The following is a 15,806-nucleotide window of genomic DNA, read 5'->3' on the forward strand; positions in this document are numbered from 1 at the left end:
GTCTACATGGAGCATCTTGGTAAAAGTGTTAAAGGAACAGTGCTCTATGTGTCAGCAGATAACCTTGGTGCTCACTCTCACAGGAGTTTTATGAAAGCTTCATTGTGGATAAGTTTTGCAGATTTTGCATTGCATCCAGGACTGACGCACAACTCCAAGAGATACAAAATGGTCCATTTCGACTCAGAGAGAGAAAGACACACAACAGGCAGGTGCAGGAATCTTTGCAGGATCCAGATTTGGGTAAAAAGTCAGGTGTGAGAGGACAATGCCCACTCATAGCAAATTTGGAGCATTTCCATGTCATTGGTGGTTATCCCCCTGACATATCGCATGATGTTTTAGAGAAATAAGTTCTGGTGGCAAAAAAAAAGACTTGGTGGCCAAGAAATACATCACCCTAGATGTTTTCAATGAAGCTATCAATCATTTCCTGACATATTCTCTGACAAATCTCATCAGCCTCAGCTGATTTCAAAAGACTTCTCCACCAAGGGCACACTTGGGGAAATGGCCTGGAGAACTGTCGTCTAATTAGCCTTCTAAGTTCTTCAAAAAGCTTGTACGCGATGCCCAGAACTTCTAAGAATGTTGCCATGACACTTGCAGTGAAACACCAGACGGCTCTTAGCCATCAGCTAGGCTACAATTCTTTTTTCAGGCTAGCTGTGGAAATGGCTATGGTTACATTAGTGTTAGTTACCCACTTCCCAGAGAACATTCAGAGAGCACTTGGTCAGAAAATTCAGAAAAGAATCACACTGACTCCAAAGCCCTGCTCAGTTAAAGATTTGATTAGTCGTCTCAGAAATACTCTGGCACTAGAGTATAACTTTACTTTACAGTTTTGAGATCCAGAGTTTGATAATGAACTTTGTAAAATGACAGATTTGTCAGAACTCCCTCACAAACCAACTGTGAATATCATTCCTGTGATTGAATTGATGCTACTGTCATCAAGTGAAATGCAGATAATCACGCAGAGAAATACTGAGTGATACTCCAAGTACAGCAGATACATTACAGATCTCTAAATCAACCCAGGAAAAGAGAATGCCATGGACTGATGTCTTTTTGGTTCCAATATTCTCTGTCTATGTTGAATATGGGCTTCCTCAAGCAAATGTAATCTATTTGAGTGATGGAACACAGCTAAAAGTGACAAAGGAAGTGAAGCATACCATTCTTCAAAAGTTGGCAGAGACCATATACTCCTTCAAAGCATAACCAACTGCTGATGATGTACGAGCCGTTGCTAAGGCATTTGTGGATGCCCAAGAACCAGGATCACCTTCTGATACTGTGGGTGGACAAACAGTTTGAAAGGCAAAATGGGCAATTACAGGTCAAAAATGAGGAACACTGGACACACAATCGTCATGGTTAATGCTGGGAAGAGATGGAGATATTCTACCAGCAGTGAGCCACCTCACAAGAACATTAAGAAACCAAGGAAAGGGGAGGTCAAATACCTCCCTGACCTTATAGATGGGCAGGACGCCTCCAGCCTTGAAATATCCAGAGAGCAACTGGAGGATGAAATGAAGAAAAAATAATGCATTTTTTATCAACCAGAAGATGGACCTGATACTGTATTTAAGAAGAAAGGAAGCTTTTTGACAAGGCTCTTGTAAGTGAGATTCTTCAGTGTTTATAGAAAATCAGGTGAAGTGAAATGCCCATGTTCATATCTTCTGCAACAAAATGAGTATTGATACATATGACAGTTTTGACAATTTCCTGATGTAAACAAATGCTTTACACTAAGACTTCAGCCGGGTGTTTGGGAAGAACCTTCAACAAGCATTCTATGGCTCTTTTGATCTTCACTGTCCACACCTGATTTGAATCTTCAGGTCAAAGAGAGGTCTAAGAGGGCAGATTTTGCGTGATCTTCTGCAACAAATCAAGGTTTGTAAATTTAAGTTGATGCCAGTGTAAGCTTCATTTTGAAGTCAGCCTATTACCATTACTTCATGACTGTTAAGTAAGACAGACAAAATAACGATTGATGGAAATTTCCTTCCTTTGATGTTGACAAATGATATATTGTTGTCTCTGCCACCACTGCACCTCTGACCTCGCTGACATGAGATGTGTTGGCATGAGAGGGCTTACAGTAATTATTGATGATGACCCAACTGAGTTCTTCAAAACGTGCTTTGTAAGTATTGTTAATATGTTTTCCTGTCATAGATGATGTAAATTGAAGGGGTCATGACATAGTTGACGTCATGACAGCACGTGATTTTGGGGCTGCTCTTCTTGTGAGGCGTGAGGAGTTTGAGTTCTGAAACTTGAATGAACTACTGCATGTCCAAAGATCAAGCAAAATGTCATTCCTGTCATGACAATTTAAAACTCAAATGCATTCCAGGGTGATCTCTTTCTTTAAGTTAGCATGTCATCTTGAATTTATTATTTAATTAGAACTAAATTAGTAGTTCATGTTATATGCAATTACTCATATTCAAAAACAGATACAAACATAATATTTACAGTTTTTTAAACTCCTGCATGTATTTGTGTACATAATTCACAAATCATTATGTATGTACATAACTAACCAAAAACATGTTCAATAAAAGTTCATTGATATTTAAAAGAATATTAGACAGCTAAAATTTGTTTTAGTAATCTCCATATACATGTTCAGGCTTCTGATGATGAGGACTCATACCAACATGTGCCAGTTGGAATCCTCAGTGTAGAAGGTGAAGATGTGGCACCGCATCCCCTGTCCTTCCACCTCCATCCATCCTCTGTGGAAATCATCTTGGAGGGGAATGTTTTGATGGACAATTTAGAGAACCTGCCCCAGGCCATGTGTGTTGTTTATGGGTTCACTTGTGCCCTGCATGTTGATTACTCCAAGTGCATGAGCAACAAATTCAATTTCACTGAGCAGGTGATGTTATGTTTGGGTAAGGAGGAGTTTAAAAGCAATGTTCTAGCACTGACAAATCAGCTTGTCATGTAAGAAAAGAAAACATACATTTGTCTCCAGGTTAGACAAAAACTCCATATGCCTTAATTATAAAAGTAAATTAATAAAAATTAATTCATGAATAAAAGTAAACTATACCCGTTTAGTGTTTGGCGAATGTTTATGTGGTATGTTAATATATTATAAGAAAACATACTGTGCCTGTGCAGTGTTTGGCAAAGATTTAAAAAACTGTTTAAAGATTTAAAACTGACGTTTGTCTTCGTTGTCATAATTTGGAAAGTGAATTGAAATAAATTGTGACTTCAAATAGATGCTTGTTAGATGTGTTCTTTATCCTTGTTTATAGTGCAGTGCAAAATTAACTTTTTAGGCAATGAGTTTCCATAATTGTTTAAGTTCAATCAACTTGTATGGGTTTACAGTGTACATTTAATAGAGAAATATTTGACTGTTGTGTTTTAATGAAATGTTAGTGTGATGTGGATGTGATTTTCAACGTTATGGCCTGAAACTGCAGATGTGATCTTAAATAAACACACGTGACATCATGTGAATAATATGTGATAAATTAAACATAATCTGATCATTTATATCTGGATTTCTGTTCATCTCCATTATTTATAACGATACTCTAGGTGTTATCGAAATCTGAAAATGAATTTAAGTCATTTGAGGTGATTTTTATTAACATAACAAACAGAAAAATCATTTCCACTAATTAGTATTTACAGCCCACAGCAGGCAGTGACCCAGCGGTGATGCAGGGACCCAGTATAGGATGAAAAACAATACAATCCTGAGAGTTAATGATCATGCAGCTGGAATAAAAGGACATTTTGATCACAGATAAAGAGGATTATTGAGTAATATTAGCTGCTGTGAGATCAGAGAGGTGTAGAACTTTCTCTTTTCTAAGCTTTGTGTTGCAACATGAACATCAGTGACATTTTCAGGCGATACAGTTTTGCTCCTGTTAATGTGAAAATCTCTATAATCACTACCTCATTTTATTTACAGTGTGTCTGAGTCATAATATATGCACTTCACTCACTACTGCATCAAGCGCACAATCACATCCACTACTGTACTGAGAATGATTGAACATCTCCCAGATATGTGGACTCTGATTGGTTCACCCTCTGACCCACAGAACTCCATCAAGTGACTGAATGTTTAGAGTTAACGTTCCACTACGTGCTAGATAATGTAGCTCCATTCACAACTAAACGCTTTGTAGTTCAGCAGATAAACTAGGAATCACATACATGAAATGTCTCAGTCAGTATTTAGGCCTCATCACAGTACTGAGACAGCTCTGTTCTACACCCACTGCTTTTCCCTGTACATGCTGCCTCTGGGTAAAATGATCCATTAACATGCTGTTAGCTTCCACTGCTAGGCTGATGATACACAGCTGTATGATTCAGCAAAGCCAGCTCAATAATATAAACTTACTGTAAATTCACCTTCATCAAATTTATCCTGCAGTGGACATGTGAGTGTGTGTGTGTGTGTGTGTGTGTGTGTGTGTGTGTGTGTGATTGTGTGTGTGTGTGTGTGTGTGTGTGTGTGTGATTGTGTGTGTGTGTGTGTGTGTGTATATGTGTGTGTGTGTGTGTGTGTGTGATTGTGTGTGTGTGTGTGATTGTGTGTGTGTGTGTGTGTGTGTGTGTATATGTGTGTGTGTGTGTGTGTGTGTGTGTGTGATGGTGTGTGTGTGTGTGTGTGTGTGTGTGATTGTGTGTGTGTGTGTGATTGTGTGTGTGTGTGTGTGATTGTGTGTGTGATTGTGTGTGTGTGTGTGTGTGTGTGATTGTGTGTGTGTGTGTGATTGTGTGTGTGTGTGTGATTGTGTGTGTGTGTGTGTGTGTGTGATTGTGTGTGTGTGTGTGTGTGTGTGTATATGTGTGTGTGTGTGTGTGTGTGTGTGTGTGTGTGTGTGTGATTGTGTGTGTGTGTGTGTGTGTGTGATTGTGTGTGTGATTGTGTGTGTGAGTGTCTGTGTGTGTGTGATTGTGTGTGTGTGTGTGTGTGTGTGTGTGTGTGTGATTGTGTGTGTGTGTGTGTGTGATTGTGTGTGTGTGTGTGTGTGTGTGTGTGTGTGTGTGTGTGTGATTGTGTGTGTGATTGTGTGTGTGTGTGTGTGTGATTGTGTGTGTGTGTGTGTGATTGTGCTGTATCACATCGTCCCCCTCAGCACCTGCAGTAGGTCCCAGCTGCAGCAGTCACACTCACACAGGTTTTTGTACGACGCTCTAACACCGTGTGAACACATCGCTACCACTGATAGAATGATAACTCTGACAGTAATAATCTCCAGCATCTTCAGTCTGGACTCCACTGATGGTCAGAGTGAAATCAGATCCAGATCCACTGCCACTGAAACGAGCTGGAATACCTGACTGTAACTTCTTCACATATCTTATCAGGAGTTTAGGAGCTTCTCCAGCTTTCTGCTGATACCAGAATATATCTTCATCTCCATCACTCCAGCGGTAAACATCAGAGCTGGTTTTACAGCTGATGGTGAGTGTGTCTCCTGGAGAAACAGGTTTCACTGCAGGACTCTGAGTCACAGTCACCTGACCTCTGGATCCTGAAAAAAAGAAGAAGAAGAAATCCGTTCCCTACATTAATGATGACGTTGAGTTTGAAGTTCATCTAGTCGGCCTACTTCACATGGATTTGTCAGCTGAACAGTAGAAGATAAAACATTGTGTTACCTCGAGCGCAGAGGGCCAGTGTGCAGATGAAGACGCTGATCAAACTCATGGTTGCTGTGGGTGAAGTCGCTGATTACTGTCATGGATTACTGCACTTTTATATACAGATGATGCTGTCAGGTTTATAGATCTTATTGATTTCAGTCACACATGTACAAATGTACAAACACATGGAATGAGATTTTAGTGAAACCAGCTGTTTCATGTCTTTAATTAAAGACATTTTAAACGTGAAGAACATAATCAACGAGCGCAAGTCAACACAAATCCGTAAATGAATATAAATATGACTCGTCACTCAATTAAGAAGAAACGCCAGTGTGTAAAAGAAGGACGCCCGGGTCTGTGCAAACATTCACACACCACTTTACTAAAGGACTGATAAATGAGGCCCAGTGTGTGTGTCCTAGTCTTTTATTAAAGATTTAAACAATTCTGATTCATTTACCAGATCCAGATGTTCTACATTATTTCAGCATTTAACACACGGGACTATAAAGCAACTTCTGACAAATAAAACCTTTATGTTTCAAACCAATAAAGTCATAGATTGTTTAGATAGAGACAGGAAGTTACCCACAGCCTTGTAGAACATCCAAGCACTTCTCCCATCAGCCCCTTTCCTACAATCTGAACCTCCTGAAGATACAGACCTAGATCTCTAGTCTACAGGTTAGAACAGAACTCTTTTCCAGGTGATGAAGATTATGGAGCAGATCGGCTACTTTGCAGACTCTCTGCAGTGTACAGCTGGATTTATGGATCTGCAATGACGTAAGCTTTTTATTATTTTCTTCCTAAGTAGATTTATCTTTTATCAGCCAGGTGCTCTGACAGGAGCTGATCGTCTGCTCTTTTAGCTCAGAATATAATCAGGGGAAAGGAAGCAAGAGCTTTCTAGGCACAGATGTTTTAAACGACACCATAAATACAGTCATTACATCATCACGTAGACCTGCATCAAACTGCCTTCACATTTAGCTTCAGTCAAATGAAGCTTTATGTTCTATTGTGGTGATTTTTTCCTTCAGCAGGAACTCAGGTCATGTGTGTTTAAGGTGTTCAGTTCAATTCAGTTTTATTTCTATGGGGTAGAAAAGGAGACTGTTTGGTGGTTAAACTTTACAGATGATGAGAAAATGAATATTGAAATAGAGAATAATATAGAAATGAATGTTGAGTCTTATTGAAAGATCCTGCACTACATTGTGTGTTACAGTAGTGTGGAGTAGACACTGCTCCTCTTAGCAGAAGGTGGAAATCATCATATACCATTACACACATCAGCTGATTTTTCATCACAGAAGGAACAGCTGATGAAGAGTTTTCTGCTTTTCAGGAATGATTATGTTTTAAACATCAACACGTTTGATGATGTTCAGTGGAGTGCAGCTTTAGCAGCTCTGCAGCTGTTCTCAGATCAGTGTGTGTTTCTGAGTCAGAGCACTTCCTCTACAGCTGAGGGAGGTTTTTGTACCACGCTATAACACTGTGTGTACGGAGTGTTGTAATCCTGCTGACAGTAATAATCTCCTGCATCTTCAGACCGAACTCCAGAGATTTTTAGACTAAATTGTGAACCAGATCCACTGCCACTGAAACGATCTGGAATCCCAGACTGACGAGTAGATGCACTATAGATCAGGAGTTTAGGAGCTTCTCCAGGTTTCTGCAGGTACCAGGCGAGGACATTGCTAACACCCTGACTGGATGTACAGGTGAGAGTAACAGATTGTCCTGGAGAAACAGACTGAGATCCTGGAGACTGAGTCATGACGATTTCCCCAAAGGACTCTAAAGAAAAGGATGCAGAGTTAAAATAATGTCAACAAATGTAGTAATGAGTGTGAGAGTGATGTGATGATGTGTATGAATAATAAAAGTAAAGAGAGAGTCTCACGGTGAGCGAGGAGTCCCAGTGTCCCCAGCAGTAGAATCAGTACCATCATCATTGTGCTGCGTGTCAGTGGCTCTGAAAGGACTGAACACACTCTGATCAGCACTACAGCTCTTAAAGTGTGTGCAGCACTGACACAGCACACATATGCAAACACCACAACTGTGTGTGTGTGTGTGTGTGTGTGTGTGTGTGTGTGTGTGTGTGTGTGGTCACTGTAGTGTAACAGAGGTTTTTGTACGACGGCTTCATTAGAATGTATCACTGTGGTACACTTTCGGTGGAGGAACCAAACTCATCGTGAAAAGTAAGTCTCTCTTCTTTATTTAAAATGGAATAAATTAATGGATTTATTTTTATTATTAATTTGATTATTGAACAAACTTTAGAAAAGTTGAAAATGAATCATTTTAAATGTTTGTTATGAAGGTTAGTGTGTAAAAAATCAGTATCTTAAATACATTTATTTGTTTGTGTTGATTGTAATGATTATATTTCATCGTTAAAAGTGAGAGAATAAATCCAGATGTTTGTGCTGTTTAAATTCACCTTGAGTTCAGCGTCTAGTGATTCATTTTCATTGAGTATCAACACCAGAATAAATCTGATCAAAGTTCTGCTCGGTCCACGATGTAAAGAGTAACTAGTAAATGTTCTCCTGCTGCTGGAACACGTTTGTGCTGCTGCAGAGTTTCCGGTTTTGTCTCTATTGGAGTTCAGAACATTTACAGAATACACTCACTGAGTGTTTCAGTGTTGGAATACAGTGTGACTACTGGATGCAGTTACAGTACTGAATAGAACTGGGTGAACACTACATCAGAAAGAAGATGGATTATGGTGTGGAGTTAAAGCTGATGGCTTCCACATGTTCTCTTTGTTTGTTAGTGGACTTTAAACCAAATGGACTGATGTTTCTCCAGACAAATTCCTTGTATGTGTGAGCACGCTCGGCAATAAAGCCGATTCTGATTCTGAAACTGCTCCCGAATTGAAGCCCCCCATGTGTCTCTGTTCATTTAGAGTTAGGTTCTGTTTTTATGTCTATGGGTAGAGTTTATAGATGCTGCTGAAGGTCATCGAAGTTTCCAGATGTTTCTACTGAACTGCAGTAATGTGAATCAGCAGTGATGAGTAAATGTTGTGTCAGCGTGTGTAAATGTGTGTTTATTGTGTGTTTGTGGTCTCCAGCCGGTCCCACGGTGAAGCCCTCCGTGTCTCTGCTCCCTCCCTCCTCTCTGCAGCTGTCTGAGGGATCGGCCTCGCTGCTCTGCCTGCTGTCTGCCTACTCTCCACAGGGGGCGCTGGTGAGCTGGACAGTGGACGGCTCAGAGGTGAAGGACGGGGTTCTGACCAGCGCCGAAGAACAGAAGAAGGACGGGTACACACGCAGCAGCACCCTGACCCTCAGCAAAGCGCTCTGGGAAAAGGGGGAGGAGTTTGTCTGTAAGGTCTCCCATGACAACGTCGATCATCCGGTCACGTTCAGAAAGAGCCAGTGTGAAGTCTAACAGCTCCAAGATAGAATTGAACACTGAGCTGCTTACACATCCATCTACAATAGAGTTTCAATTCTACACAATGCTGACATTTCTGTCTTTACTCTCTTCACTGTCCTGTTGCTCTTCCTGTAGTTTTGCTCTGCTGAAATAAAGCTTCATTTTGGACATTGTGTGTTCTTTTATTAGAGTTAATAGTCATTATCAGTGTGATGAGAGAGTGTGTTTAGCTGTAGATTCAGTGCTGTGTGTTGTGCTTCAGTGAGTTTGGCTGAAGGAAGTTGAACATCTGGTGAAAGTGCTGCTCTATTCTGGGAGAAAGAGGATCACTCAGCCGTCTTCATGTAAATCTCTCTCTCACTTCACTGATCTCTCAGTTTTACTGGTTAAAACTGTCTCTGTGTGTTTAGCTGGGTGTGGAGCAGGAAGCTGCTTTCACGTCTTTCTTTAGTGCAGGATTTATGGTTGAGGTAACTGACACTGCACACTTATTTTATATTAATAGTATGTAAGAGTCGTCATCTCCTTCATCTGTTCCTACTTGGTGTCAGAACTGGACACTGAATTTAAACTGAAAATGATCGTCTGTGTTTTTCTGACTCAGAATCATTATTATTTTTCTCTCATTTAACTTAAGTGTAGTATTTAACAATTTAGCCAACATAAGGATAAATATCGGTTTCATCAGATCCAGATTTAAATTGTATTAAATTATATTAAACTGATTATACCTAATTTGTCATTTCTCATGTATGTTCACATTCACATTGATTATTGTAAAGATCCACAAAACACTAAACACCTTCACACATTACACACTATTATAACACTATAACTGAAGGTGTGTAACATATAAACTCATGTGTAACACTGGGGACTGGGTGGGTCCTGATCAGTAAAGCAGTGTGTGGAGCATCCCAGAGAGTCTCCTGGAATTTCTTTTTAAAAATATCGGAAATGTCTTTCCTCAGCGAAGTCAGCAACTCGAGCCTGAGGGCGGTGATGTCGGGGTCAATGCGCGGCAAGGCGGATTCAGGGGAAGGAGGTGATTCACTCGAGGCTGTGGACGTGGCGCGTACACTAGGCCTCAGTTCTGTCTGAATAGTACTACGAGTTTTCATGTTTATTTCAGACATTTTAACATAGTTCAAAGTTAAACGTGCAAACAAAAAACGGAGTAGAGTAAGTCAAAATCAAATGTATGACTGAAAAGCGCAAGTTCCTACTCCATTGGAAGCTCAGCAGTGCCCCCAAGAAGTAAAAGAACATTTACATGCGACAAATACTCATGTTACAGTGAGGGAGATAAAAATCAGTAGAGAAATCGACAATTGACATTAGAGAAAAGACAGGAAGATGTGACAGAACAAGAACAATACAGAAAGTCAAAAAAAATGAAAGAAAGAAAAAAATCATTATGATTGTAGGTGTTAATGTTGTGGAAAACAATCTTTTCAGCCTAAGTCAAAAAACTTCAGTGACAGAGGGTTTGTAGATGTCAAAATGTAAATAAACTTTACTGAAACAATAAAGTGAGACGGTCTGCAGAAGGTCTGAATTGTACACACACACACATGTCTTTATATACCTCTCTGAAGCAGTAAAATTATCCCTGGGCGGGGCATTCACCTTTTCTTTCTAGAAACAAACCAGTCTCCATTGCCTTAACTAATTATTCATATCCATATGATACCTTATATATGCGGCGCATGTGCTGTCAGTTGTATTTTCTTTAAAAGTTTTACCAGACAGGGTTTTTTACTTTGTCCCATAATTCACCCTATAGTCTCATCTTGGAACTCTTCCTCCTGGAAGTCTTATCTTTTCTTTTGACACTGATTTGCAAGCTTAGAGAGCTTTGTTTGAAAACCCAGTTCTGGCATGTATCTGTGTGTTTATTGCCATAGAGTGAAGCTGATTTAGACAAACACAAGGTTCTAAATGCACACACTTAGAATGTCACTTGTTAGAAAGTGTTTTATAGTTTTAGATTATGCCTGCTGTGCAGAGGTACGGACTGACACAGAAAACAATTAGGCCTAAGGAATTAGACACAGAATTCATCTAACTCAGTACACTTAGTTTATAACTCGATCAACAAGTCTACTATGAATTTAGATAATGCTTCCCACAAATAATTCTAACTGTTGGCTATACACACCAGATTATACCTTATTAACATATCCAAACATTAGTAAACTTTGTAGTTACGCACGTTGATTGCACTTTATCTATACTATATATTTCCCTCCTCTGGGATTTACTAAGTCCCACCTACCTCAAGAGAGTAATCTCACAATCCAGTCCCTTCTTTAAAACTAATTAGTGATCAATGAATGATCACATCAGCCATCTACCAATGACCAAAACCACTTGCTCTGGAGACCAGAAACAAACATCTCCTCTCCCATTGGCTAGAAAGGAGTAAAAGATTCTGTCTCCCTTTCCCTATCCATAAAAATCAAGCATAGTGTTCGTAAGCATGAGCATTCATTTGGTTCAGCACTTGTGGTTGTCCAGGAAGGGACGTCTGCTTGGGCCTCTTTCTCCTTCAGCAGGTGTATTAGGCTCATCAGAATTGCTCTCAGCAACAGGAGCCCTTCTTTCCTCCTGCTCTGTTGGTACGACCTCTGACTGACCTTCTTCTTTGCTATCTCCTGAGACTGCCATTGGTTCTCCCTTACCTTCATTTCAGACCCTCTCTCACGTCTTGACTTGTTCTTTCTTCTGAGATGTCAGCCACTGGATCGTCCCCTCCGATCATCTGATCCTCTTTTCTCCTAGGTCTTAATCTAGCTGCTCACTTTGTATGGCCATTCCCTTCTGGGCTCGAACACACCTAGGTACAGTGCGGGAAAAAAAGTATTTGATCCCCTGCTGATTTTGGACGTTTGCCCACTGACAAAGAAATGATCAGTCTATAATTTTAATGGTAGATTTATTTGAACAGTGAGAGACAGAATAACAACAACAACAACAACAACAAAAATCCAGAACAAAGCATGTCAAAAATGTTATAAATTGATTTGCATTTTAATGAGGGAAATATATATTTGACCCCTCTGCAAAACATGACTTAGTACTTGGTGGCAAAACCCTTGTTGGCAATCACAGAGGTCAGACGTTTCTTGTAGTTGGCCACCAGGTTTGCACACATCTCAGGAGGGATTTTGTCCCACACCTCTTTGCAGATCTTCTCCAAGTCATTAAGGTTTCGAGGCTGACGTTTGGCAACTCGAACCTTCAGCTCCCTCCACAGATTTTCTATGGGATTAAGGTCTGGAGACTGGCTAGGCCACTCCAGGACCTTAATGTGCTTCTTCTTGAGCCACTCCTTTGTTGCCTTGGCCGTGTGTTTTGGGTCATTGTCATGCTGGAATACCCATCCACGACCCATTTTCAATGCCCTGGCTGAGGGAAGGAGGTTCTCACCCAAGATTTGACGGTACATGGCCCCGTCCATCGTCCCTTTGATGCGGTGAAGTTGTCCTGTCCCCTTAGCAGAAAAACACCCCCAAAGCATAATGTTTCCACCTCCATGTTTGACGGTGGGGATGATGTTCTTGGGGTCATAGGCAGCATTCCTCCTCCTCCAAACACGGCAAGTTGAGTTGATGCCAAAGAGCTCCATTTTGGTCTCATCTGACCACAACACTTTCACCCAGTTGTCCTCTGAATCATTCAGATGTTCACTGGCAAACTTCAGACGAGCATGTATATGTGTTTTCTTGAGCAGGGGGACCTTGCGGGCACTGCAGGATTTCAGACCTTCACGGTGTAGTTGTGTTACCAATTGTTTTCTTGGTGACTATGGTCCCAGCTGCCTTGAGATCATTGACAAGATCCTCCCGTGTAGTTCTGGGCTGATTCCTCACTGTTCTCATGATCATTGCAACTCCACGAGGTGAGATCTTGCATGGAGCCCCAGGCCGAGGGAGATTGACAGTTGTTTTGTGTTTCTTCCATTTGCGAATAATTGCACCAACTGTTGTCACCTTCTCACCAAGCTGCTTGGCAATGGTCTTGTAGCCCATTCCAGACTTGTGTAGGTCTACAATCTTGTCCCTGACATCCTTGGACAGCTCTTTGGTCTTGGCTATGGTGGAGAGTTTGGAATCTGATTGATTGATTGGTTCTGTGGACAGGTGTCTTTTATACAGGTAACAAGCTGAGATTAGGAGCACCCCCTTTAAGAGTGTGCTCCTAATCTCAGCTCGTTACCTGTATAAAAGACACCTGGGAGCCAGAAATCTTTCTGATTGAGAGGGGGTCAAGTACTTATTTCCCTCATTAAAATGCAAATCAATTTATAACATTTTTGACATGCGTTTTTCTGGATTTTCTTCTTGTTATTCTGTCTCTCACTGTTCAAATAAACCTACCATTAAAATTATAGACTGATCATTTCTTTGTCAGTGGGCAAACGTACAAAATCAGCAGGGGATCAAATACTTCTTTCCCTCACTGTACACCTGTTCTCCAGGAGTCACTGGACAAGGAACTTCTGTCTCCTCTCTCGGTCCCCAGCTCTGTTCCTGTGAATAGATAGCTTCATACATAGCAGTTAGTTATCACTTACATGCTCTTAGTTCCATCTGTAATTACTCCAGCGTCATAAGGACCTCTCAGTTATGGCACAGACATGGGTCGACCCGTAAGCATTTCATGCGGTGTTAGATGCATATTTCTGTTAGTCTGCATGCGACAGGTCATTCGTGCAAGAGGTAGAGCATCTACCCAAACCAGTTTAGTGTCGGCACAAATTTTGTTAAGCTTAGCCTTAAAGGTACCACTTACCTTTTCCACTATTTCCTGTGACTGAAGGTGATAAACACATCAAAATATTACAGTATTCACAGTTACTGTAACACTGTTTTTTAAACAAACGCTGAGCCATTGTCAGAGCTAATCTGAGACGGTATGCCATATCTAGGAATTGCCTCTCTGGTCAAACATTTAAGCACTGTTCCTGCAGTTTGGTCTGCTGATGGCCTTGCTTCCCTCCATCTGCTAAACCTGTCTATCACCAAGTGCTTAAACGGCCCTTCTGGCATTGATATGTGCCTTATTGGTGCTGATTTTCCCTTTCTGACATTGTTTTGAGCACAAATTTTACACTCAGCCAAAAAAAAATATCCACCATTGCCTGAAAGTACAGAGACCAATACTCTCGCTGTTTTATCTTTCCCACAATTCTCCTCGTGCACTGGTTAAAACCATGCGGATCTGAAATTCATACAGTAAGAAGTGCTGTAGGTACAATCAGAAATCAATTAAACTATTTGTTTGGTATGTTAAAGTGGTGTTCCAACGCTTTCTCTAAAAACTCATTGCTTTCAAACAGCTCCAAACAGAGGCCAAATCCATGGGCATATGCAGAGTCAGTGTATATATATATATATGTATATATATATATATATATATATATATATATATAAGCAATGCTACCCTTAACCTGTTCACACTCTTTAGTGATAGCATGTAATTGAGCCAACTGGGCAGAGCAAGGTGCTCATTATGTTTGTGAAATTTCAGAGACAAAATCTTACAGATGGAACGTCTAAAAAGTTCAATCTTAGGCTCGAGGAAATATGAATTTCGGCCAGGCAATCATGAGTGTTCTCAGTGACTGGCTCAACACAATTAATTAGGCAATACAACACTACAGTTGGTGTATTAGACACACTAATAGGTTTAATAGTTAAATTTTGGGCGGCACATACAATAACCTCATATCCTGTTCTTTGTTGAGCTGTCATGTGTTGCATTTGGATATAATTCAAAATAGAAGTGACCTGGTGTGATGAATGTAAGATCAATGTATGAGAGAGCCATTTTCCCAGTGATCTGCACTAAGAGAGCAGCTCCAGCCTTCGCATGCAAACGTGCTGGCAATCCTGTGCCACCAAAACCAATGTTTTCGATAAATAAGCTTAAGACCTGCAAGCGCCCCCATACTCCTGAGCCGGGACCCCCGCAGTGGCGCCCCCTCTCTCAGTCACATATAAGAGAAAGTCTTTTTTGCAGTTTGCCAGCCATAGTACAGGTGCAGAGCATAAGTCCATTCAATGTCAGGTTTTTCCTTAGAACACCCGACTCTCAGGATTTTGTCATGAAAGAGCAATCAGTGATCCACTGAAGACCATAGTTGATAACATCCAGGAAGCTTAACATTTGTTGTGTGTTATGGGGCGGAGGATGACCCCAATCATGTCCTGTTGGCCTTGGGAGCATGCGAGGGAGTCTCTGACCACAGAGGAGTAGACCACAAGGGAGTCCGCAGCCCCTGAGGCAGATGCACCCAGGCATATTACTGATCTTGGAATGTTCAGGCGAGTAATGGCCTTGAGCTTTCACATGCAGGCACGGTGGAAAAAGAGCCGAACACAGGTCAACGACAGAAAAATAATAATTATCATGTGGAATGGAAAAGGTTACAGTGGGGACATCAGGCAGTAATGCAGTTACTGGGATGACTAGTTCATTGATTTTGCAAATTTTGTGTAAAATGCCATCCTCTTCCAGCCTTAAACATCGGTTACTGGGTGTATTATATAGCAGAACTGTTGGCACAATCACAGCTTGCTGTAATATTGCTAGAATAATTGGGCGTATCCCTTCCTCCTTTTCTGAGGACGGAGGGTATTGTTTACAGGACACAGGATGACTATTCTTCACTTTAGCTTGATAATGGTGTACATGTTACCTGTCCTGCTTCATATATACATACACATATA

General features: G+C 40.8%; 1 long non-coding RNA gene and 2 gene segments (V, D, J or C); all 3 read right to left on the reverse strand.

The window, feature by feature from the left end:
• The window catches only part of LOC128618303 (uncharacterized), a 194,429-nt gene that overhangs the window by 13,767 nt on the left and 164,856 nt on the right, over positions 1 to 15,806 (reverse strand). The window lies entirely within an intron of this gene.
• On the reverse strand, positions 4,790 to 5,728 carry LOC128618302 (probable non-functional immunoglobulin kappa variable 6D-41). The segment is given in 2 exon segments: positions 4,790 to 5,546; positions 5,674 to 5,728. Coding segments are annotated over 2 exon segments (390 nt in total).
• LOC128618295 (immunoglobulin kappa variable 3-15-like) lies at positions 6,742 to 7,834 on the reverse strand. The segment is given in 2 exon segments: positions 6,742 to 7,467; positions 7,574 to 7,834. Coding segments are annotated over 2 exon segments (408 nt in total).

This window comes from Ictalurus furcatus, chromosome 14 (assembly GCF_023375685.1).
Source record: "Ictalurus furcatus strain D&B chromosome 14, Billie_1.0, whole genome shotgun sequence".
Taxonomy (NCBI): domain Eukaryota; kingdom Metazoa; phylum Chordata; class Actinopteri; order Siluriformes; family Ictaluridae; genus Ictalurus; species Ictalurus furcatus.